The sequence below is a fragment of the Leptidea sinapis genome, chromosome 47, assembly GCF_905404315.1.
Source record: "Leptidea sinapis chromosome 47, ilLepSina1.1, whole genome shotgun sequence".
Lineage (NCBI taxonomy): Eukaryota > Metazoa > Arthropoda > Insecta > Lepidoptera > Pieridae > Leptidea > Leptidea sinapis.
The window spans coordinates 2,081,600-2,105,615 of record NC_066311.1 but is presented as its reverse complement, the minus strand read 5'-3'; the positions used below and the strand labels follow the sequence as shown (position 1 = coordinate 2,105,615).

The window sequence follows — 24,016 nt, the reverse complement described above, 5'->3', positions numbered from 1 at the left end:
TTTAATTGCGTATGCTGCAGAACTACATCTATTAGCAAAAAATAAAATAATAAATACATACTTATGTCACGTAAACAAATATTTTTTCCATTGTATCATTATCTGAACATACTGCAATGTTTACGTATTATGTGACATTTCAAATGCATACAAAGTTAATTTATTTCTTGTTACATTCGGTCTTGCTGAAATTGTATCGCGGGAGCCATGAATAAGATATGTGTAGAAACGGACCTTCAATTTGTGGGTCCATTATCTAAATTGCCATTAGATAGGTACGGTAAAATTGACTGAAATTACGGATTTTGTATGTTTCAGGGATAATTAAACTTAATGTACCTAACAAAATAAGGTATTCGATTTCATTATAGGTATAAACCTATCGAATATCAATATAAGGTAGGTATGTGCTTTCATTTAATTACAGCTTCCCAAGAAGTAGGTCTCAAAATTAACATGGACAAGACGAAGTCATGTCTAATGTCCATGTCGCACCTACTCCCGTAACAGTTGGGAACTGCACTTCAAAATTCACGACGAGGACGTCTACCTTGAAAAAATAATCCAGTTAGGCAGGTCCGATTTCTAGAAAGAGGTCAATCATCGGCAGACGGGCAGCGTTCGGGATGCTCCGTAAAATCTTCAAGTTGACGTTTTTAACCAGGGTGTGCTGCAGTGATAGCATACCGAATGCAGACGTGGTCACTTACTATGGTCCTTATTATATTAAGTAATTTCAGACAATGGTGTGGTCCGGTTCTCGTCGACGCTATCCCGGGAGATGTTAGCACGGCCGGTGTAAGAAAAATACTCTTTGCTGTCATCCGCATAGCAATGAATACTGCTGATATACAGAAGAACCAGAAATGACGGGAAAGGACCAGGGCCAATTCCAGACCACATGTCCGCAGCAGTCCGGGGAACGCCATCTGGCCCGCTCGATTTATGAATGCTCAAGATGAAAAGCGCCTTAAGCACTTCATTCAACTCGCGCATTTCTGAGGGTACTAGCTGCTGCCCATGACGCATACTCCACGTGGACGCTCTAAGCAGCAAAACTACTATACATCTAGCATGATAATATGCAGCCGATATGTTGTCCCAGAACTTTTGATAATAATTATGCAAAATTTTAAATTTTTTATTTTAATTTAAAACTTTTCAACAGTTTTTGCGTGTTGCACGAGCAAACGGACAGAAGTTCCAGAGATTACTTTTTTGGCTTCGATATAGCTATTAGAGCACAGAACAACTGCAAGCACATTGCACAAACGATTCTCACTAATTCAATAAAAAGATCATGTTTTCAACTTTAACGGATTGTAACCGAGGGTTGTCAGTTGTAACTTTAATTTTGTATTTATGTTTCAATTCTGTAGGTACTAACAAGGAAAATCAATCAACAAATTCCTTGAATGACAACTGTCATTAGACAAATCACAAAAATTACATTGACGTTTATCTGCTAAACTGCTTGTTGTTCCGTGTTTGCCGTTTGGCGTTTGCGTCAACTGTAATTTGTGTTGTTTGTAACTTTGTAGTTAGTACTTTGCACGTACTTATTATTTATTGAAGACATTGTTTGTAGCTCCTAAGTAAATGTCACAAAGTTAATTATAATAAACAAACGATACTGAAGTGCTATTATGGCTACTCCTTTGCCGGAGGATATCAGTGCTATTGCAATAGGTTCCGAGCCAGATTCACAATCGCATGCCCATGAAGGTAAATAAATATTTATTTTATATTATTTGTTGTTGATCAAATGAGTTTATATATTTTCTGAAATACAAATCAAATAAAATATATTTTTATCACTATAAAAGCTAATTTTTATGTAAACATGAAAACTTATTTTAGGAACATCCAGTGGTAATGCCGATGATGGTTCTTCAAGCAATGCAGCAACTCCAGCTGGTAGTGAGGGTCAGGCCTCTAGACAGTCAAACTTGCAGAGAATCCAGCAAAGAAAGCTTCAAGTGTACAACTGGCCACATAACAAAAAGCTGTTGAAATTGGCAATATATTCTGGTTGTCAGGTACATAAAACTTGTCATTACACATGCAAAACATCATTTTAAATTTAAAAACAGTTCATGTTTTTGCTTTAGACTGCAGCCCAAACCGGTACTTTTGTAGAAACCTCACTATTTTCTTATTGTAATAAGTAATTAATAAATAGTAATAATAAAATGTTAATTGCTGTAATGTTTGCTATTAAGAATGCAAATATAAAGATAAACTAGATAAAATTTGAGCACATCTTAATTGTTCCAATACTTTGACTGATTTTATCCTCTTTAATCTTGTGCCTCATCTGATAGTAAGTTCTTACAACAATAAATCCTTATTTGGTTGGAAATTTGTATGTTTTTCTTCTTTTTAAATCTGTGATAGGCTAGACAAGCTATTATCAGTGTCTTCTACTCTTATTTTCTGTAATTTTTGTTTAAACAAATTCCAGACACCTGAATGTGGATGTAACGGATGGAAGACTCCAGTGTCACAGCAAACCATAAGAGCCAATACAAGAAATGATAATCAACCATTAGCTACCTTTACAGATCCCTGTCGAAATTGTAATCATATATTAGGTAAGTTTAATCTTTAAATATTTTTATGTCAGGCATCAAAGTATGTGAATGAAGCTTACCAGATCCTATCATGTGACTTAAACTCCTGAGTCCCTTAGATACGACAGAGTCCCTTAGATAGGACGAGTCCCTTAGAGTGACATGCTCATTGAAATTCACTTTGTCTTTTCGTGAACAACAGGAGTTGCTCAACTTAAAATGCATGGGTATAACTGTTGGCTTTTGTTATGGAAAAAATCTTTGGTTTGAGGGGAATTCAAATTATAATGACTTTTAAGAGTTGTTATTCTTCAGTTCTGGTGAAGTCAGCAATATTCATTTCCAACTGCTGTTGTGTGGAGCTAACATTATGAAAAAAATGTTCATGGTTATGGAACATGGTGTAGAACACCTTTTCAAGTATGATATTTTGATATCTTTTCTAAAAAATATGTCTCAGACACTTCACCAAACTATCACCGGATCCAGAATAAAGCCCATGTTGTAATCTGGAAACTAATTGAGAAGCTTCTATAGAGCTTTGAGTAATGCTCGACTAGATGTGTTTCATAAATTGCATTTATCTTCATATCAACCCCACCCTGTTTTAATATCACAAGAATGTTTAAGTAAAAGTGAAAGAATAATTCAGTATGAAAATGAGAACACACAATGTAGTATCTTGAACAATAAATTGTGTGTATCAACAGTCTCAATTCGATTCCTTTTTTATTGCAAATTAATTTGTTCATAAAAATCCACAATGAGACTTGCCTCTCAAATAAGTGATTATAATATATTCAATGCATGTGCATTATCTTAGTTATATTAAATTAATTAAACAAATGAATTATAATACAAACAAAATTTATAAATAATGCGGGACCCGAACCCATGACCCCTCTTGTTCTGTGTGAGCGCTCATCCAACATTTAGGTGAGGTATCATTGATAATTTTTGTATACTTTGTTCAACTCCCAGGTTGTGGCTTCATTTACAGGATCTACTTTACAGTTGGCTCAGTTGGAATATTTTTTTATATTTGACTTTTACATTTGTTACAGAGAAACATGTGACTCACCTGCAGGGACTATCAGTCACGGAGATTAACCGCCTCCTAGCGGCTGTGGTTGATGTAGAGAATATATTTATGTCTATGCACAGAGAGGATGATCAAGACACTAAACGTGTTTATTATTATTTATTTAAGGTGAGTTTATATTGCAAATTAATGATTATGAACGAGAAATATTTAATTGAATCATGGAATTTGTAACAAAAAATAAGGCTGAGGATTGGAGAAAATGTCATTTTCTACTATAAATAATTACATATTTGGAGTATCATATGCCTTAAATCATAGCACATCTCAGAATCGGGCAGAATACACCCCAGCGCTCTAGCGAATTAGTCAACTGTCCAAATGATGAACAACAAAATAATAAGCTGTTGAACGAAGTCAAATTCAATTACATTTTGCAAATAAAATAAAATTTAATATATACAAATGATTTAAGTTTTCTTTAGTGTTAATTTCGCCAATATTTGTTCTTAAAACAATTCGACACATGTTTCGCCTCAAAATCTGGCAAGAGACTCCTGCCAAATTTTGGGGAGACAACACGTCCTGAGGATGCCTCGTGTAGAGGCGAAACACCTGTCGAATTGTTTTAAGAACAAATATTGGCGGAATAAATACTAAAGAAAACTTAAACCATTTGTATAATTATGGATTTCCGCAAAGTAACCCCTACTTCAATAAATTTTCTAAAATTTAATATATAATACATTCTTGCTTCTCTTTTACTGGTAGTTAAACTAAATTGTATCGAATAACAAGGTTTTTTTGCAGTCTGTTATTTTTCGAAACTTATATAATAAATTCGATTGCTAGTCTGTATGTTTGCCCACAACATTTTGCACACTGCTGTCAGGGGTACTGAAAAGGATAGGAAAGAGCATGATACTAATTTAACGTAGCTGATGGCAGAAATTAGTTATTAATAATGAATTAATTTACAGTTGCTAAGGAAATGCATCCTGACCCGCACAGAGCCAAGTATAGAAGGCCCCCTCGGACAGCCACCATTTGAAAAGCCATCTATAGCCCGAGCGATCACCAATTTTGTTCTGTACAAATTCAACTCATTGCCACAAAGGGAGTGGCAGACTATGTATGACCTGGCCAAAATGTTCCTGCATTGTTTTAATCATTGGAACTTTGAGACACCCAGTGTCAGGAAATTGGTATGTTGTTTTTATTATTTTAATGTAAAACAGTGTGTTGATTTAAATAACTACAATAAAGCTTCAGTGTTACTATTAACAAAGTACAAATGTATTCTATTCTATTATTTCTAGTGGCTTCTGTGGAAGGGGCACCACAACTCTCCAATGTCACGTTATAGTAGACCACCAAGCTTAGAGTGTGTCATTTGATCGGTGTTAACAAATTTACAAGTGATTATAGTATTGACCGGTGCCCAGATTCAAAACAGATTTATTTTCTTATTATACCTGAAACAAATATACATGCTGTTAGATTATAATGGACAAACACTGATAATATTACTTCTACAAAACATTTATTGTGTTAGTTAGTGTTAACTTAATATTATTTTGTTTAATATATTTACATAAAATATTTACAAAAGAAGTGAAAACGAAGGTGAGGAGGCATTTCATGGAGGTGGGGCAGGATATATCAGATGGTATAAAATTGTACAAGGAAGACTTCATTAAAGGACAATTAAAGAACAAATGGTCTACATTTCCCTCATCAAGTCCACAGTCACATAGAGAGAATGGTCTCTAATTCTTAGTTTGGCTAGGAATACTGGATTGTAAGAGTGGTTTAAGTGTAACCAGCCAACTGTTGATATTATTAATTTATTGGGGAATCTAAATTTCGAGAACCACAGTTTTAAAGGGATTAAATATTTTAATAATTATCTGCTGTTTAACTTTATTCGATTTGTTTATCCATTTATTTTTAATTATTAGAGGAAATGCTTTAAACTTGTCTATAATAAATCATAAATTTATACTAATTAATTGTTTCAGCAAGTGTCTAACCCTGAAGATATTTCGGCATACCAAGTCAATTACACAAGGTAAATTAAGTATTGTAATGGTTTCATATCTGTTGTAGTATTAAAAAAATATAATCGCATTCCACTACCCATATTTTGCTATTTTTCAGTTTCTGTATTAAATTTGCAGTTAGTATTCCCTTATAAACTATTGATTAATGTGGATATTTAAATATTTTTTAAGGAACCTAGATAAAAACTACCTACCGCATTTATCACGGGGAGTGTTCCGAAGAGCTGTTCAACCTGATTCCTGCCGCCGAATTTCCCTTCGCACGACACGCCACAAGTTACGATATCATCCCCACCATCTGGATGTGTGGCGGTCCTCCACAGTGCGGTTTTCAAGGAGCTTTCTTCCTCGTACTACGAAGCTGTGGAATGAGCTTCATTGTGCGGTGTTTCCGGTACGATACGACATGGGTACCTTCAAGAAAAGCGCGTACACCTTCCTTAAAGGCCGGCAACGCTCTTGTGATTCCTCTGGTGTTGCAAGAGAATGTGGGCGGCGGTGATCACTTAACACCAGGTGACCCGTACGCTCGTTTGTCCTCCTATTCCATAAAAAAAAAACATAAAATTTAAAAGTAAAATCAGATAACATGGGATGAATATATTTTCAGATGGTTAGTTTTCTGCCACGTGCCAGCATTCTGTGACTCGTTGCATCACTACGAGACGTCCCTGGTTTTCGGGCGCACTTTGCTACGCGCCGTGTTTAAGTCAGTTTGTCGGCAGCTCATGGACAAATGCCACTCGGAGAGAGACAGGATGCCTCCGGAGAAACGGGTACTTATATGACAACTGTGGCTGAAAATTAAGCATAGTGATCCCAAACTGACATCACTATGAGATTTATATTGTTTTTATGAAAATAAGGGATGAGGCGAGCAAGTTGTTCAGCTGATGGTATTTGATATGTCATGCCCATTACAATGTGGTGCCGCTCAGGATTCTTGAAGAACACATAAATTCTGAGTGGCATTATAATTGCGCTCGTCACTAGGTTATAGCTCATTAGGGCAATAGGCTGACCAGCATTCCGTGGTTTATAGTCCACTCATTATTGGCAAAAGAAAGAAAGAATACGTGATTTATTTTGCAGTTTACTTTAACTAGTTTACAATTTTTGTTGTGGTTATTAATATACAGGGTGTCCCATAGTTATGGGACATGAAAGGAAAGTACCTTAAATATCGTAGATAGGGTATTTTACTGAAAGAAGACTTTATGTTATTTTTAAAAGTTAGTCATTCTGCATTCAAAGATTTTCTAAAAATTACTTGCCTCTTTTCGGAATCGAACCGACTTAAACGTAAAAAAACACCCCTAATTTTATGATGCCTATCGAAAGAATGGTCAAAAACATGGTATAGCGTAAAATATCCTGACAGACAAATATTTAAGGTACTTTCCCTTCATGTCCCATAACTTTGGGACGCCCTGTATATCAATTTACCAAATTGGGTTTCACTTCAGCATAATGTAGATCAAAGGTATACTTGTTGCTGATATTTATAGCTTATGGAAAAAAAAATGCAATCTAGGATTACCATACAAAACAAACAGAAGTATAGAAACAAAAGTTATTTAAATAAAATAATTTTAAAAGTATTTAATCGCGTGTAAATGTATCTGTAATTTACATTAGGTTTTTGCATAAAAGTTACTAAACAATATGTTATGTTTTTAAAGTGATAACCCTCACTTCTAGGATTAATACACAAATAAAATTTGAAAAACAAAATTTTATGCACGATGCGGGATTCGAACCCACGACCTCCGGCGTTCCGTGCCGGTGCTCTAACCAACTGAGCTAACCGTTCGAGTACCGCGTCGTTATAAAATTCTGTTGTACAGTTGATAACCTGCTCAACCCCAATATTTGCATATTAGGAAATTGACTTGAGCAGCAGTTAAGCAGGTTATCTACTGTAAAGTAGATCCTGTAGATGAAGCCAGAAACCTGAGAGTTGAACAAAGAAAACAGAATTTTATAACGAGGCGGTACTCGAACGGTTAGCTCAGTTGGTTAGAGCACCGGCACGGAACGCCGGAGGTCGTGGGTTCGAATCCCGCATCGTTCATAAAATTTTGTTTTTCAAATTTAATTTGTGTAAAAGTTACTAAGTAAATAGTATTAGTTTTTATCTAAATAACATTTGCTAATTATTAAGAATCAATGCGACTAAACTTAATGCAGTGTTTTTTTAATTCACTATATATATTTACTGTATTTAGTTCTCATGGACCCATTTTCTTCCATTAACTTTGAGATTAAACTTACCATGTATTCATGTAATGAACATGTGCATGATAAATTTAGACTTGTTAAATAAGTTCTAATTTTTTTTATAGATTTATCTCATACTGCTTCATCTAATTCTTTATATTAAATAGAAATTGTAGTGCTGACGTCCCACAAATCAAACGTAATATTCGAGACTCTTGACGTAGAAATTAGAATAGGGGATAACCGCTCGGTAGGTTTGTCTCCCCGAGTGGGAAACTGTTGTGATCAAAGTGACCCAGTTGTTGGTTCCGTTGCCGGGAGCAGTGTATTCGTTATCACACTATAAAATCGTAACAAACTATATAAATCTATCGTTAAATTGATATACACATCAATATTTCTAATTTTAAGACTTATCTACTAAATGTCTTGAGAAGTGTCGCTGGCAGAAATCGTTACAAAGTTTGACTAATGCAGGTGTTAGTACTGAATCATTTCCCACGCTTCCTGGGACTGTTGGAAGAGGAGATCTTCAGTACGAATTCGCCGATATGGGACCCAGACTTCAAGCAGTTGCCGCCCAATCATCTGCAGACCCTGCTTGATAAAACACGTGAGTATTTATCAGTACCTACCTCAGGGGAGAAGAGAAAAATTATAAGTTCTTGATTGAACCCAAAATTCTGGGCAGTATTTTTTTATGGAAATGTAGGACAAACGAGAGTACGGGTCCCCTGATATTAAGTGATCACCGCCACCCACATTCTATTGCAACACCAGAGGAATCACAGGAGCGTTGCCGGTCTTTAAGGAACGTGTACGCGCTATTTTTAAAGGTACCCATGTCGTATCGTCCCGGAAACACCACACAAGGAAGCTCATACCACAGCTTTTTGGTGCGTGGAAGAAAGTTCCTTGAAAACCGCACTGTGGAGGAACCACACATCCAGATGGTGGGGATGATATCCTAATTTGTGGCGTGTCGTGCGAAGGTGGAATTCGGAGGCAGGAATCAGGTTAAACAGCTCTACGGAACACTTATTGTATTGCAATTTTTTGCATTGCAATTTTTATTAGCTCATTAGTTTAATTAAATGATGAAAGTCATAGTTTTCCATATAGTAACACTACTATGAATATCAAATACTCGGTTCCCGCAGAGTATCGCAGATTGTTTTAATACTACAACACTAACAGATTTATAATTTATTTTTTTGTTGACTTATTCACAAAATTATATTTAGGTCACGATTTTAATGATAGACTTTTATACAAAAAAATTTACTTCTCAGCTGGAAAGCGTGGCGAGTTTGAACGTGTTACCGCGACGGGAGAAAGCAAGGATGGCTTCACCACAGTATCATTGTCCTCTGGTAATTAATATATTTGTACTTTTAAGATAATACCAGTGGGAGACCCCTTTGCAACCAGTGGGAGGATTCTTTGCACAGAATGCCGGCTAGATTATTAAGCAGTAATGTGTAAACATTACTGAATTTCGGTCTGAAGGGCCGTAGCTAATGAAAGTACTGGGCAACTGAGACTTAATATCTTATGCCTCAAGGTGATGAGCGCATTTGTTGTGCCTCTCAGAATTTTTGGGATTTCTCAAGAATCCTGAGCGGCACAGTAGTGTAATGGGCAGGGCGTATCATTGGCTATCAGCTTAACGTCCTACTCGTCTCGTCCCTTGCTCTCATAAAAAAAAATCCAACAGACATAATATAAAATGAAGTGTAAACATGTGGTAAAAATGGGAATGGAGTGTCCGTCACTACTCTATCATGTAATAATAATAATAATTCCTCGTTCAATCAGGCAATTATGAAAAATATATGAATGCAGATTAAATTGTTTTCTTTTAATTAAAATAGTCTTCTTTCAGTAAAATGTTATCTACAATATACATGTAAACATCCATCCGTCATGTTTGCACCTACTGGGATTTGAACCCGTGACCTCTTACCGTTCCCGGAGTCTGATCGCGCGTGGTATGTCTCCGATGGGCGTGATTTTGGCGCGCGCGTAGCGTTTTGTCAATGCATATTATTTTACGTGTATTAATAGATTGCTTATAATTATGATTAATTGAGTGAATATATCTGAAAGCTATTGAAACAAGCTGCTATTATTGCTATTATGCAAAATAAACCATCTTATAAGTAAAATAAGGGCCAGAACTTGGTGAGGGAATAGTGTGCCGTGCGGCACTTTCGATTTTGGTGTATCTGAAAAATCTAGTGCCCTGGGGCAATTGCCGGTTTCGGAAGGCTTGTTCAGTTCATGTTCGTCTTTATCTTTCTCAAGTAAATAAATCAAACTATATATTTAGGGTCAGTGAAGCAAGAGTCCCTGAAGCGGTCGGCGTCGGAGGTGGCGGCGGGAGGGAAGAGACGTCGGCTGGAGGAGACCGATGACGTCAGCGAGCGGACTGTGGCGGAGATCGTGGCCACCATCAGCGACCCCAACTACATGTGCGGGCCCGACGTACGTATATGTGCTTGGACTTCATAACTTACCTAAAACTTGGCTGAGTTTAACTTAGCGCAATCTGATGATTTGGTAGTTATAGTCATTTGACAGCTGAAATTACGCTGAGCTTAATCTAAGAAAATAAAATTAGGATATTATCCCCACTATCTGGATGTGTGGTTCCTCCACAGTCCGGTTTTCAAGGAGCTTTCTTCCACGTACTACAAAGCAACGCACCAGGTGACCCGTACGCTCGTTTGTCTTCCTTTTCCACAAAACAAAAAAAGACAGTCCAATAGAAACTATAAAGCTATTGTCAAACAGACAGCGAACTGAAAGCGTTTTAATTTTTTTATGTATAGCATCGTTTGAATCTAATCACATAGAAAAGCGAAAGCAAACCGAATACAGTGCTCCCAAATTAATAATGCGCGCAGATCTTCGCTAATGGGCGTATTCCCGGAAACACCCGAATTATTCAATCGTAAGAGCCCTAAAAGATGCACTTGCATTTTGAACCTTGTGCGAAAGAAATAGGAGGCAATTCATGTGTTCACAATACGAAAACAAATCGGGCGGTCGGCTGTGGTAGCCGGTCAGTCAGTCGTCTTTAAGTATTGGTGCCGACTGCACGTGTTTAGTCTATGTGGAATTATATAGAGCTCCTGTTACACACCCCTCTTGTTATTATTATTGTAATATAATTGTACTAAATTATGCAATAGTAATGCATTTTACCACTCTATATAGATATCGTCTCCCGACGGTCGGGAAATACGACCGTTGCCGAAAAGTGGCGAAGATCTATATGCGAATTATTAATTTGGGAGCACTGTACGTGGCCTTAATAGAATTATTCTGCGTACGTGTTCTTCATAATATTTTAAGCATATCTTATTAAAACGCTTATCTGTCAATTTCATACAAATACCAGGCTAAAAAAACAAAAACATCTATACAATGTTTGAATAAAAATGTCACCAAAACATTCCAAGATTTAATCATTTTTTCGTCTGCGAGGGTAGGCTATTATACAATACATCAATAACAAAAAATATCAGATACATTATCTGATTTTTCTTGAAGCTGTTACCTTTTTTCAGTGGACTGTATCCCATTAAAACTGCAATAGGAGAACCGCCGAATTTTTACAGTGTGTATTACAATTGGCGCTATACCAAAAAAATATGTAATAGCCAAAATGGCTGCGATACGAAAAAAACGTTTCGACGGTGCGGACAGTACCGTGTGCCTGTGCGAATCAATAACACAATCGCCTATTAAAAGATCGTCAAACATGCCATCATCATCAAATAATCATCATCAATAAAACATTCAAATTAACACCTTATTCCGTGGCAGTAATGTTCAAAGTCTATTGTATACATCCATAAGAAGCTCATTGTGGTGCAAAATGTACGAAAGAGACGGACGTCTCTTTTGCACATTTCGTTTATGTTTTGCACGTGTATTTTATTTCAGCAATTAAAATATAATTATTTAGCAAAATTATTAGAAATGTCAAGTAAAATAAATATTTTTTTAAATTTAAATGGACACTTACCTGTAATACAACACTCCATCTTTTTTAAGTTTCGATATGCTGGTTTTTGGATAGTTTTTAACTGAACACTTTTTCATTGCGTGGCGTTGTATTCAAAGCGCGGTCTAAACACAACTGAAAGGAAACTCTGCTAATATAATAGTAGGCAGAGTTTTGCTTCAGACATTTTTCGCGAGTGATTGTGAGTCTTAGTTGTTTATTGAACAATAATTATTTTAACAGTTTTTTTTTGTTTAAGGCGCTATTCCAAATCCAAGCGCCCCGCGATGAAGCCGCTCGGCTGGAGGAACAGCGGAAGCTGATAGAGTTCCACGTGATCGGCAACACTCTCACCGGACCAGTCGACAAGCAGACCATGCTGTGGCTCATTGGTGCGTATTGTTCATATTACTTATTATTTACTAACAATATTGTATACAGTATTTTCTTTGGTTAACGCGAGTGTTACACATTTAAATAAAAAACTTTAAGGATTAAAACGCGTGTAATAATTGTAATTGTGTTATTATTTGTTTGCCAAAAATCATCTGTCTACAGAAAACACAATAAATGGCGTTAAACTTCATAATGACGACTATGACAAATACTATCTTTGACTCATTTCATCTGCAGTCTCTCTGAAAACGCGATCTGGAATGGTCTTGAAATAAAAATGTAACTTTTATGCAAAAATCTAATGTAAAAACACAGTTACAATAACACGCGTTTTAATCCTTTAAAAGTGTTTTATTAAAATAAGGTTTTACATTTTTATTTTGTTTTAAACATTTTTATAAATATCCTCTATATATGTCCTCCAATGCCGTCTAGAAGGTTTGACTGAGGGTTCATACAATCTCACTATATTATTTTATAATTATAACTTAGATAATTTATATATCTAGATAATAGATATAGTCTCTTGTTGCTAGACATCGGATGAAAACTGATCAGGTTTAATACTTTAGTGTGCGTGACAAGCTACGACTTACACTCGGGATTTATGTCACTTGGTGTAAGTGTGCGTTGCTCAAAATAGAGTTTAACTGTCAGTCTAAAGTTTTTTCGACGTTTTCACAGCCGTGACTGCTTATCGAAACCTATAAATGATCTAAGAATTATAGTTAATAATTACGTAATAAAAAGTAAACTTTTTAGCAATAAATACTTTACATTAGTTATTTTTTTAACATATTTTAAATTATTTTTATTAGGCTCGTTTCGAATATATATCCCTATATCCGTTTGTTAACATTTCTATCACCATTAAAAGAGAGTTTGTTTGCAGGTTTGCACAACGTGTTTTCTCACCAACTGCCGGAGATGACGAAGGAGTACATATCACAGATGGTATTCGATCCGTGAGTTAATATTATATTGTAATGGCACTCCGAATTTTTTTATTTGTTCTAATTTCAATATGGAATAAATAAATATTGAAAATAATGTCACCGATATAAAATAATTAAAAGTGTGTCTACATGTAAGAATGTATACTTATGTGACATTGCAGAACAAAAACACTCATATAATAAAGATCATCTGTCTTATTCATAATGACTTAGCGGAGATTTAAAACATCGCTAATATACATTTGTTTAAAAATGGTATTCATAAACGCATATTAGAGCTAAAACGCTACTTATCTCTTCGATAAAGCTGACCTGACTAATAGTAGCTAGGATCCATATTATATAAACCTATTTTAACCACTCGAACTCCAAAAAACATGGCCGACATCGATCAGCTGTTCGATAAATAATTTGTTAGCTTCCCGCTCAAAGTTGTTGGATATCCGTCATAGATTGACAACCGACAGACCTCAAAACTATAACCACAAAACACAAAAAAATGTCTGATTCCATTGACAGTTCCATATTAAATTAGTTAAAATCATGTTTTTCTGTACGAAATGGCAACATTGCGTACTATAGAGACGTATTAGTTATGGGAGATTTATCTAACGAATATGAATAAGGAATTTTATCGAACGTTCGATAGGCTTAAAACACGTTTTAACTAATATAGCTTTATACCTTCGAAAAGCGTTTTATTATGAATAAGGCGGTATTTCTTTCCGTAGTATGTCTTCTGGTAAAGGATTTCCTCATACTGTCCCAGTTAAAATACTGTCACTTCACATTATACTTAGGTAGATTTAACTGCTAATGGGCCATATACCAAATGAGCCCACGAGAATCGCTAAGGTTTTACTCAGAGAAATGCATATGATGACCATGTAAGGTCAATATATTTATAGCAATCTTTTTCACGTTCATAAATATTATAATTTATACAATAAAAGAAGCGACAACCATAATTTTAACACTAGAAATAACTACAATCCTATAGTGCCCCCTACTAGACTTTGTAAAATAAATATTTATTTTGCATGCAATGGTATTAAATTTTACAATGCATTACCAAAAAGTGTATGTGAATTATCAATGGATAAATTTAAATCATTTATTAAACGCAGAGTCATGTCAAAGGCTTTAAGATTATGGTGTAGTGGGCTCAGAATACAGAAAAAACAAGGAGTGTTCAATTACATCTCTACGCAGCTCCTTGTGTCGATACAACTAATAATTTAAATGGTTATTATCAATTTAAATTTTAAAAATCCCCAAAGACCACACCAATGAGGCACCACAAGCAGGAGAGTGACGCAATGACCAGCCGTGGGGAAGGAACGACCCGCACCACGACGCCGCCACGAGCAGTGCTATTTAAACGAACATGACAATTGCCCCGAGAAATCAACTAATTAAAACCTTTTTTCGGCACTTCGAGTTTATTGTTATTTCTTAAATTCAAATTCAAATTAAACATTCATTATTTTTACCTCCTTAAATTTATCTCTTATTATTTATGGTATCACAGCCACACACATTCGGCCCTCAACTAACAATTACAAAATTAAATTGTTGTAAGTATGAAGTAATTTCCACGTTGTGTCAAATTTCAGAAAACACAAGACATTGGCTCTAGTGAAGGAGGGCCGGCCTATAGGAGGGATTTGTTTCAGAACGTTTCATTCACAGGTAACATTCTTTTATCACATAGATTTTTATATAAGAAGTGGTAAATAGGCAATCGGCTTACCTCATCATCGAGGCTTTTTTGTGATCAAATTTTGTAGTTTTGCTCTCTTTTTTTATAAAAGGGGGGTTAAGTTGGAAGTACGCCCTCATCTTGAAGGTTATAATCATTTTCACTTTTGACATTTTTGATGTTAATGCTATCTCCAAGCTCTTGTGTTTTACCTAGCCATGGTAAAGCCATGGTTTCTGTACCATATACGAACATAAAGACTTATTTTGAGATGAAGCGGTATTTGTATATTCGCAGTTTGTTTATTCACATCGCACGCGGGTTACGCTTGCTTTCAACATCTACTGTTTGTTTCTCTAACTCTAGTGTCATATTATGGCAAAATATGTATAATCCGCAATTCTCACGGGAGGTCTTGGAGATGTTCTCCCGGATTTCACAAAGTGGCTTTACAGAAGAAAACAGTCCAGGTTTATTACTCTAGTGTGCGTGACAATCTACGACTTATACTTGCGACTTGTGTGTCACTTTGTGTTAGTGTCACTTCTGCGCGTGCATTGCTCAAAATAGAAGTTAACTGTCAACCTTAATTTTTTTCGACGTTTTCACAGCTGTCACAGTCTATCTATACGTATAAATGATCTAAGTGTCGCGCATATTACTTTATTATTATCTATCTACTTACAATTGAAATTTTTCACAAATTCCTAGGAGGCACCTTTGCACAGGATGCCGGCTAGATTATGAGTACCACAACAGCGCCTATTTCTGCCGTGAAGCATTAATATTTAAGCACTACTGTGTATCGGTCTGAAGGGCGTCGCAGCTAGTGAAATTAGACTTAACATCTTACGTCTCAAGGTGACGAGGGCAGTTGTAGTGCCGCTCAGAATGTTTGGGGATCTTCAAGAATCCTGAGCGGCACTGCTTTGTGATGGGCAGGGCGTATGAATTACCATACTTAAAATACGTATGAAACCGCTCTTAAATGTCATGGCGATTTTTGACGTCATGCCTCTGTAAATATTGTGTTAATAATCAACGTTTATTTTTTTATATTTATTTATTTACTGTACTATACTCGTGACCATTGGCAGCCTACATATTTGTTAAATAAATAATATATTTTACAGAGTTTCAGCGAGATAGTGTTCTGCGCTATGACGTCCAACGAACAGGTGAAGGGCTACGGAACCCACCTGATGAACCACCTCAAGGACTACCACATACGGAACAACATACTGCATTTCCTCACCTTCGCTGATGAGTTTGCTATCGGTAAGTGTCCCAACTTATAGCAATAAGCAGGCCTGTCTCATTCCCCGTGTAGGTATCGGAACCGTAAGTACGTGCTGTGGCCTCTACAGAGTAGGCCAGCTAGTAAAGACTCACGAGCGAGCAATGACGCACGCGCGAGCTATGTTGTCACATACTTCAAATTCAAAAACACTTAATTCATGTAGGTCACGGAAATGACACTAAAAATGTCAAAAAATAAAAATATTGTTTCTTATTGAATTTAACGCTATTTCGTAAAGGGTTGAGCTAATGAGAAGAAGTAGCAAGAAACTCATTGCCACTCTTTTAAGTCGAAATGTACATTTTAATTGTTTTACAAATCATTTCAATTACAATATATGAAAAGTGACGCAACAAAAATACTCAAATGTCAAAAACTGAAAGGCTTACAGGAGTAAGTCAAAAAAAGAAAATTAATACTTATATACACAAGAGTTATTGAGTATAGTAGATGCATCAATCCACACATACCGTAAATAAATAGAGACATTATGTGAGCATTTCATAAAATAAAATATATAATAATTTTAACTACAAAGGAAATAATAATAATAAAAAACACATCAAGCATACCTCCCGGTAACAAGATCATCCAGCCACCACTAGTAGCACCTTGTCACGAGCATGACGCATGGACCAGCCATCGCCTCCCTTGACCATATTTTAGGGAAGGGAACGACCCGCCTCACGTCGCCGCCAACACTTCACCCATCCAACCGATATTTTAAAAGTGGAGAATCATACACAAAGCAAAGCATATTAATGCGATCCAAATGTAAATTTAAGCTTCCTATAGACGCTGAAACAATCTAATTTAAAATAATAATTATATTTATATTTAAAAACTGAGCTATTTTTATAACATGACCTTATACTAGGTAGGTATACAGTAAAAGAAGTCAATCCTAATGTCGTCAGAAGAGGTAAGAGTCACGCGATAGAAAGAGAGGCAACTTATAGGTGAATAAAAATGTAGGTTGGTAGCGCTGTGCGATCTGAATTACACCTTATTGTATGACCTCAAGAGTCCCTATTTCTTTAATTGATATTGTGGAGTGAGGCTTCCGTACTATTATAATTATATTCTTTGCAATAAGTGAATAAACATTTACATTTTATTAAAAAAGATAGCTTAAGTAGGTATTGGGGGAGCCATAATACATCCACTCCCACTCAACACCTTAGGGAGGAGGGGATGGCTGAAAAACAGTGCTGCACGGAAACATAAATCCATGATTCCATGTCAGGTGAAGCTGAGCCTTTTTTGCCTTTTGTTTCATCGCGTATCCAAATTGTTCATTTTATATTTGTAATGATTTGTATGGCAATAAAGAAGTTATTATTAAAACCTGAAGTCAGTATTTTATTGATGTATGTCAAAAATTTATACTAATGAATGTTATTGTTACCTATACATCTCACAAAATATACAAAAGAGATTAGAATACCTGATGAAAAGTGATCACAATTGATTAGACTTGTGTTTAACTAAAACGTCGTTAATCACGAGATAAACTGAAGTGTCCAGGAAAAAGCTAACGGAACTTAATTTTCTAAATCTTCCTTCAATATAATCTCTCCGTTAAACACACTTTAAACATGCTTCGGCTAGTGTTTAAATATAAGCAATGTCTAAATATTATTGATCGCTTAACAGCAGAAAGACAGATTTGTAATAGAACTTTCTTAAAACAAGTTCAATTCAATTTTATTTATTTGCGAATTTGGGTATATATAATATAATGTTCTTCATATTATCATCTAAATGTCGAAAATCTAAATGTCATAAAACTAAATAGATGTCAAAAACAATATTTATAATAGTTAAAAATTGTCCGTAAGGTAATCACTGATTGTATAATATGTCTTATCTCCTCCGTTTCTATAATAACCCTGGGTAAGTGATTATATAAACGAGGGCCAGCGCAGAAGAGGCTTTTTGTAAAATGGGCACAATTACTGGGTGGCTGTTGGAGTTCAATGGCATGTCTTTTGCTCTTGCGATTATGAAATAAATTTAAATTACTTTTTACAAATACAATAATTTCATAAATATACAGACATGGCATTGTAAGAATTTTATATTCTTTAAAATACGGCTTGCAGCTATCTGTCATTTTTAATTTAAAAATGGCCCTTAAACATCTCTTTTGTGCCACAGCTTCTTTTTCACTAGAATCACCCCAGAATATAATACAATATCTTAATAGCGATGCCACATATCCATGGTAAACCGTCAGTAGCACCGACACGTTTACTGTTTTACCCAACATATAAAGTGCAAAGGAGAATTGCCTTAACTTAGTACAAATATGATCTAAATGTTCCTTCCAATTTAAAGAAGAATTAATATTCAGACCTAAGAATTTTGTTACATTTACTTCGTTGATAGTTTTACCTTCATAATTTACATTCAAAGCATACGATGTTTTTTCTCTGAGCTTAAAAATCATTAAGTTCGTTTTATCTAAGTTGATTATGAGTTTATTACGATTAAGCCAGTTTATTCTATCTAGTGTATTCTTAACATTAATAATAAGGTCATTTGAGGTTTTGTTTGCAAATATAACTGTACTATCATGAGCAAACAAGACCATGTCATGGTGAGTTACATATTTTGGTAGATCATTGATATATATAATAAATAATAGTGGCCCTAAGATACTTCCTTGAGGAACGCCGCGTTGAATTACTTTCGACTGTGAATGGTAATTAACAAGCTTTTTATATTTTAGGTTGACCTTAGTAATCTGTGTTATTTGTTTTCTATCTGTTAAGTATGAATTAAGAAGGTCTCATACGTTACCTCTTACACCGTAGGCATAAAATTTCTTTAATAATATTTTATGGTCAACAAAATCAAAGGCCTTGGTTAAATCCATAAATAAAGCACAGAATGGAACCCTATCATTTAAATTACGCATGACAGAATTAAGAAATTTATAGGCTGCCATATTTATATTTTTTTAAGTGTTCAACACATGTGTTACTTTTTTGACACAGCAGGTCTTTACAATTTCAGGGTATTTCAAGAAGCAGGGCTTCAGTAAGGATATAAAACTACCGCGCGCGATGTACCAGGGATACATAAAGGATTATGAGGGGGCTACGCTCATGCACTGTGAGCTCAACCCTAGGATAGTGTACACGAAGTTCACAGCTGTCATAAGGCGCCAGAAAGAGGTAAGGTGTTATGTACCATAGTAGTCAAATAAACTTTATTCAATTATGCTTATATCACCCCTACCATCTGGAACGTGTAGCGGTCCTCCACAGAGCGGTTTTCAAGGAACTTTCTTCCACGTACTACAATGCGGAATGACCTTCCTTGTGCGGTGTGGGACGATACGACATACCTTCAATAAAAGCGTGTACACCTTCCTTAAAGGCCGGTAGCACTTCTGTGATTCCTCTGGTGTTGCAAGATAATGTAGGCGGCGGTAATCATTTAACACCATCTGACCCGTACGCTCGTTTGTCCTCCTTTTCCCTAAGAGTAAGCGTAAGAGTAAAGTAAGAATATTTCGAATCGACCATATGTTTGGAAAAAGTAGTGCGCGTGACAAGAGAACATACAACGAACTCGATGACCACTCTTTTCTCACGGCAAAATTAGTATAAATCCGCCAAATAAGTAGGGTGATAGATTTTTTAATGCTTTTTCCCAATTTCGGTATTTATATTATGTCCACCAAGCGGTGAGGTAAAACATTGCTGTTCTATCAAGCGTTATTCAAAGAGAAAAAACGCTCGATAGAGTCATTGTGGCCGCTTATGACGAGATAACCTCAGTAAATATTGCATTGTGCTTATGTTCAATGGTTTTTTGACTTTTTACTTGTATCACAAACTCGTACAAACAACAATATACCAGCTGTTTTAGAAGTGCTTTGCTCAGAACAGAGGTTAACTGTCAACTTCAATTTATATCGATGTTTTCACAGCTTTCACTGTCTTCCTAGACGTATATGTGATCTAAGTATTTTATTAAAGTTATTTTCCTTAAAAACTAAAACTATTGTAAGTCTTAAAACAATTCTGTGTGTAATATTTTCAATAGGTTACCGAATTCTTATGTAATGCCTATTGATTAATTGTTAAAGCCCAATTTGTGGACAGATAGTGAAGAAACTCATAGATATGAGGCAGAAGGAAGTCCGCAAGGTGCATCCGGGGCTGACGTGCTTCAAGGAGGGAGTGCGCTGTATCCCTGTGGAGTGTATCCCGGGGCTGAGGGAGGCTGGGTGGAGGCAGCCTCGAGGAGCCTCCAGCAGCCTGCTCAGTACTGTGGCCGGTACTGACGCCCAGGCTGACCTTCCGGCGCTGAGGAACGTGCTGCACGTGGTGTGTGCTCAGTATCTTACGACCTCTTAGCATAGTGGCAGCTGTCCCGTAGCCTACGGGTATCTGGTTCGAACTTTAATAATATATATAGTATATGACGCTGAAATATATAATTAAATATCCTGAGTATTCATTCCCAGTGTGTGTGGTATCATAATGAAAATCATTTATGTTATAGTAACCACATTTGTTTTTTACATCTTCTGGGATTATATTGTAAAAGCATATACGTCGCCCAATAATGGACTTACTAACTTGACTTAACCAAGTAAAAGGCATAAGTAGTTTATGTTTGTTCCTCGTGTTAATATTATGATTGTCGCAGTTTTTAGCAAAATTCGTTAAAGTGCATTACTCCCGCGCTTATGTAATATATGAAGTGTTTGTTTCAGGTAAAGAACCACACAGCAGCTTGGCCTTTCCTCAAGCCGGTAGACAAGAGTGAAGTACCTGATTATTACGACCACATCAAGTATCCAATGGGTAGGCTCTTGTTGTTTACTGTTTTATAACCCCTGCCTGATAGACGCCCTTTATTTATAACGGACATCTGCATATTAAACAATCAATGAATTTTAGTTAATAAAGGAACACATGACTATTACTGATGTACACATCACTCAATTTGACGGCCCCTGCCTCTGAGCCACAGACACTAGTGTGTGTTGTTATATTGAAAAATATAATTCGAGTAGGTCGTAATTTTTGACTTTTCTTAAGTGAGATCATATCCAATTTTGAATAAAAATATTTGAATTTTGTTCAGATCTCCGCACGATGGGTGAACGTCTGAAGGCGCGCTACTACGTGTCGAAGCGACTGTTCATCGCTGACATGACGCGGATATTCACCAACTGCAGACTGTACAACTCGCCCGAGACTGATTATTACAGGTGCGTTGGGTGTGCTCTCGAGATGTAAGGTAATGAGAGATGAGACGAGCAGGACGTTCAGCTGATGGTAATTGATACGCCCTGCCATTACAAGGCACTACAATTGTGCTCGTCACCTTGAGACATAAGATGTTAAGTCTCATTTGCCCAGTAATTTCACAAGCTGCGGCGCCCTTCAGATCGAAACACAATGCTAACACATTACTGCTTCACGGTAGAAAAAGGCGCCGTTATGGTACCCATAATCTAGCCGGCATCCTGTCCTAAGGAGCCACTCACTTGCTCCCCAAATGATTGTTGCTTAAATCTGATACATATTCCCACATTCTTTTCTTTGGTAACCGATGGAATTCTTTTACTAATACTAATCTGTGTAATTACGTCCATTGGCCTGACAGTTAACATTTGATAGTGTGTTGTCTATTGTAAAAATAAATAAATAAAATTAAAATAAATAGGCGTTATATTTTTTGCAATAAAGAGTTAAAAACTTTAATTGGTAGGGTTAGTAGTGACTTTTGTAAAAATTATTGTTAGTAATTAAAATATTATTTTCTTTATGTTTGAGTTTATATTTACAAGAACCCCTCTACAGGTGAAGGCCTCCTCACCCCCTACCCCTTGAGGTCCTTTCCATACCTTTTTGGTCTAGTAGACGTGCCACGTGTCCCGTCCATTGCCATTTCAAGGATTGCGCGTATATCAGGGCATTCGTTTAAGTTATTTTAGTAATACCTATATATTATATATACTCAGTAGACCACGTAGAGTGTAGACATCACATATTACGAGGTAAGTTGGTGGATTCCAAAATGGCCGCCATTTTAATGGAAATGTGTTACATCTTGGATGATAGTACGAAAAACTAATTTTTCATTCAAAAAGACAATTATTTGTGATGATTCAAACATTCTCAATATTCCGCGGGTAATTTTTGCGGAAATATATTCAATTTCTTAGATCATTTATACGTCTAGATAGTCTGTGACAGCTGTGAAAACGTTGAAAAAATTTAGGTTGAAGGTTGGTAACCTGTATTTTGAGCAATGCACGCCCACTAGCACAGTGACATCAGTGAATGATTAAGACTACTTGATGCCCTAAACAATCCATGCCTGTGGGCCCCCCTATCCGTATGTCAACTAGAATCTGTTCTTAAACCTTTACCACCTAAAAGCATTAGTTTTTTATTCAACTTAAAACGCGAATTTTCAAATTAGTTTTAGAAACTTTTTTTGGTGTGGTTTATAGTGACGTGAGAATGAGACGTGATGCCCTTAGGACGGATTCTTATTGTGCTTTATTTCTTCTGGTGCCCCCTCAGACGTGATGCCCTAGGCAATTGCTTAATTTGATTAAGGGTTATTCCGTCACTGAGTGACTTACAAATTGCTAGTGTAAGACGTAGCTTGTCACGCACACTAAAGTAATATACTTGGCCTGTTGTAATGAGATGTCTAGCAGCAAGAGGCTCTATCTAGACGTATAAATTGTATATTATGTATTATATTATTTTTTGAGTAAATAAACCGTTCTTTTTGTTAGTTTTAAAATGACAGTGTATATAAATAAATATTAAAATTTGTATTTAAATTTGACAGATGTGCAAACACTTTGGAGAAGTACTTCCACACGAAGATGAAAGAAGCTGGACTCTGGGATAAATGAATCGATTAATCTAGTGAAATGATATTAGTTAAATGTTCAAGTTGCGTCTGTTGCTAAAACTATCTTTTGCATTGCTAGATAGTTGTATTTACACGATACGTTAATATCTTTTAACTACTTCTGTGTTGCATCACTTTGTATATTTTTTTGTAAAATGCTGACGCTGTAAATATTTATTTTAAGAGAGGTAATTAGTTTTTAAGCACCTCTTCTCATGAAAGTTCTACATTTCCGAAGCGGTGGTAATAGATTTGATGTTTAACAAGTCTATTTAGAGTTCTTATAAAGTAGCTTCTGCTCGCGAATTCATTTGCATTAATTCAGTCTAGATGAGCCTGTTGCTGTTAGCCAACGCATGAAAATAGGCCAAGTTTATTGCTTTATTGTGCATACTACGTCCTAACTCGCGATACATGTCACTTTGTTTTAGTGTCTATTCGTTGCTGAAAGTAGAGGTTAACAATTCGCCGCTATATGTTATGACGTGTTCACAGCTGTCAAAGTCTATTTAGATGTATAAATAATCTAAGGTTTTCACAAATTATGAGAACGTTTGATAATATGTTTTCTTGTTCTCTATTATATTATAAATGTGTTTACCGTGTCAATGATGAAGCATTATTTTGTTTGTTCTAATAATTAACTTGGTTTGATTCCTGCCGCGTCATCTTATGTTACTTGTGATATTATCCACTTAACTGTGTCGTAAACTTTTTACTATATTAGAGGGTTCAAAGAGGCATTTGTTGTTACAAATCTTTGTATTTTTATATTATGTTTCTTGAAATTAAATAAATAATGTGATTTTTGTTTAAAATAGCAAAAATAAATCTTTTTAAGTATTA

General features: G+C 35.8%; 1 protein-coding gene across 1 annotated transcript; it reads left to right on the top strand.

Moving 5' to 3' along the window:
- The first annotated feature begins 1,483 nt into the window (after positions 1 to 1,483).
- Positions 1,484 to 24,016, top strand: LOC126978096 (histone acetyltransferase KAT2A). The gene is made up of 19 exons (XM_050826817.1): positions 1,484 to 1,725; positions 1,861 to 2,039; positions 2,465 to 2,594; positions 3,638 to 3,783; positions 4,596 to 4,820; positions 5,637 to 5,686; positions 6,289 to 6,454; positions 8,376 to 8,511; positions 9,191 to 9,271; positions 10,231 to 10,385; positions 12,173 to 12,305; positions 13,202 to 13,274; positions 14,882 to 14,957; positions 16,101 to 16,245; positions 19,289 to 19,449; positions 20,386 to 20,610; positions 21,003 to 21,093; positions 21,377 to 21,503; positions 23,105 to 24,016. Exons 1-19 carry the CDS (start codon positions 1,647 to 1,649, stop codon positions 23,169 to 23,171), a joined length of 2,445 nt encoding a protein of 814 aa, XP_050682774.1. The 5' UTR covers positions 1,484 to 1,646; the 3' UTR covers positions 23,172 to 24,016.

Coding starts and splice junctions, on each gene's coding strand:
- LOC126978096 (XM_050826817.1), top strand. CDS start 1,647: ATGGCTACTCCTTTGCCGGAGGATATCAGTGCTATTGCAATAGGTTCC. Junction 1,726..1,860: donor ACAATCGCATGCCCATGAAG/GTAAATAAATAT, acceptor AACTTATTTTAG/GAACATCCAGTGGTAATGCC. Junction 2,595..3,637: donor AAATTGTAATCATATATTAG/GTAAGTTTAATC, acceptor CATTTGTTACAG/AGAAACATGTGACTCACCTG.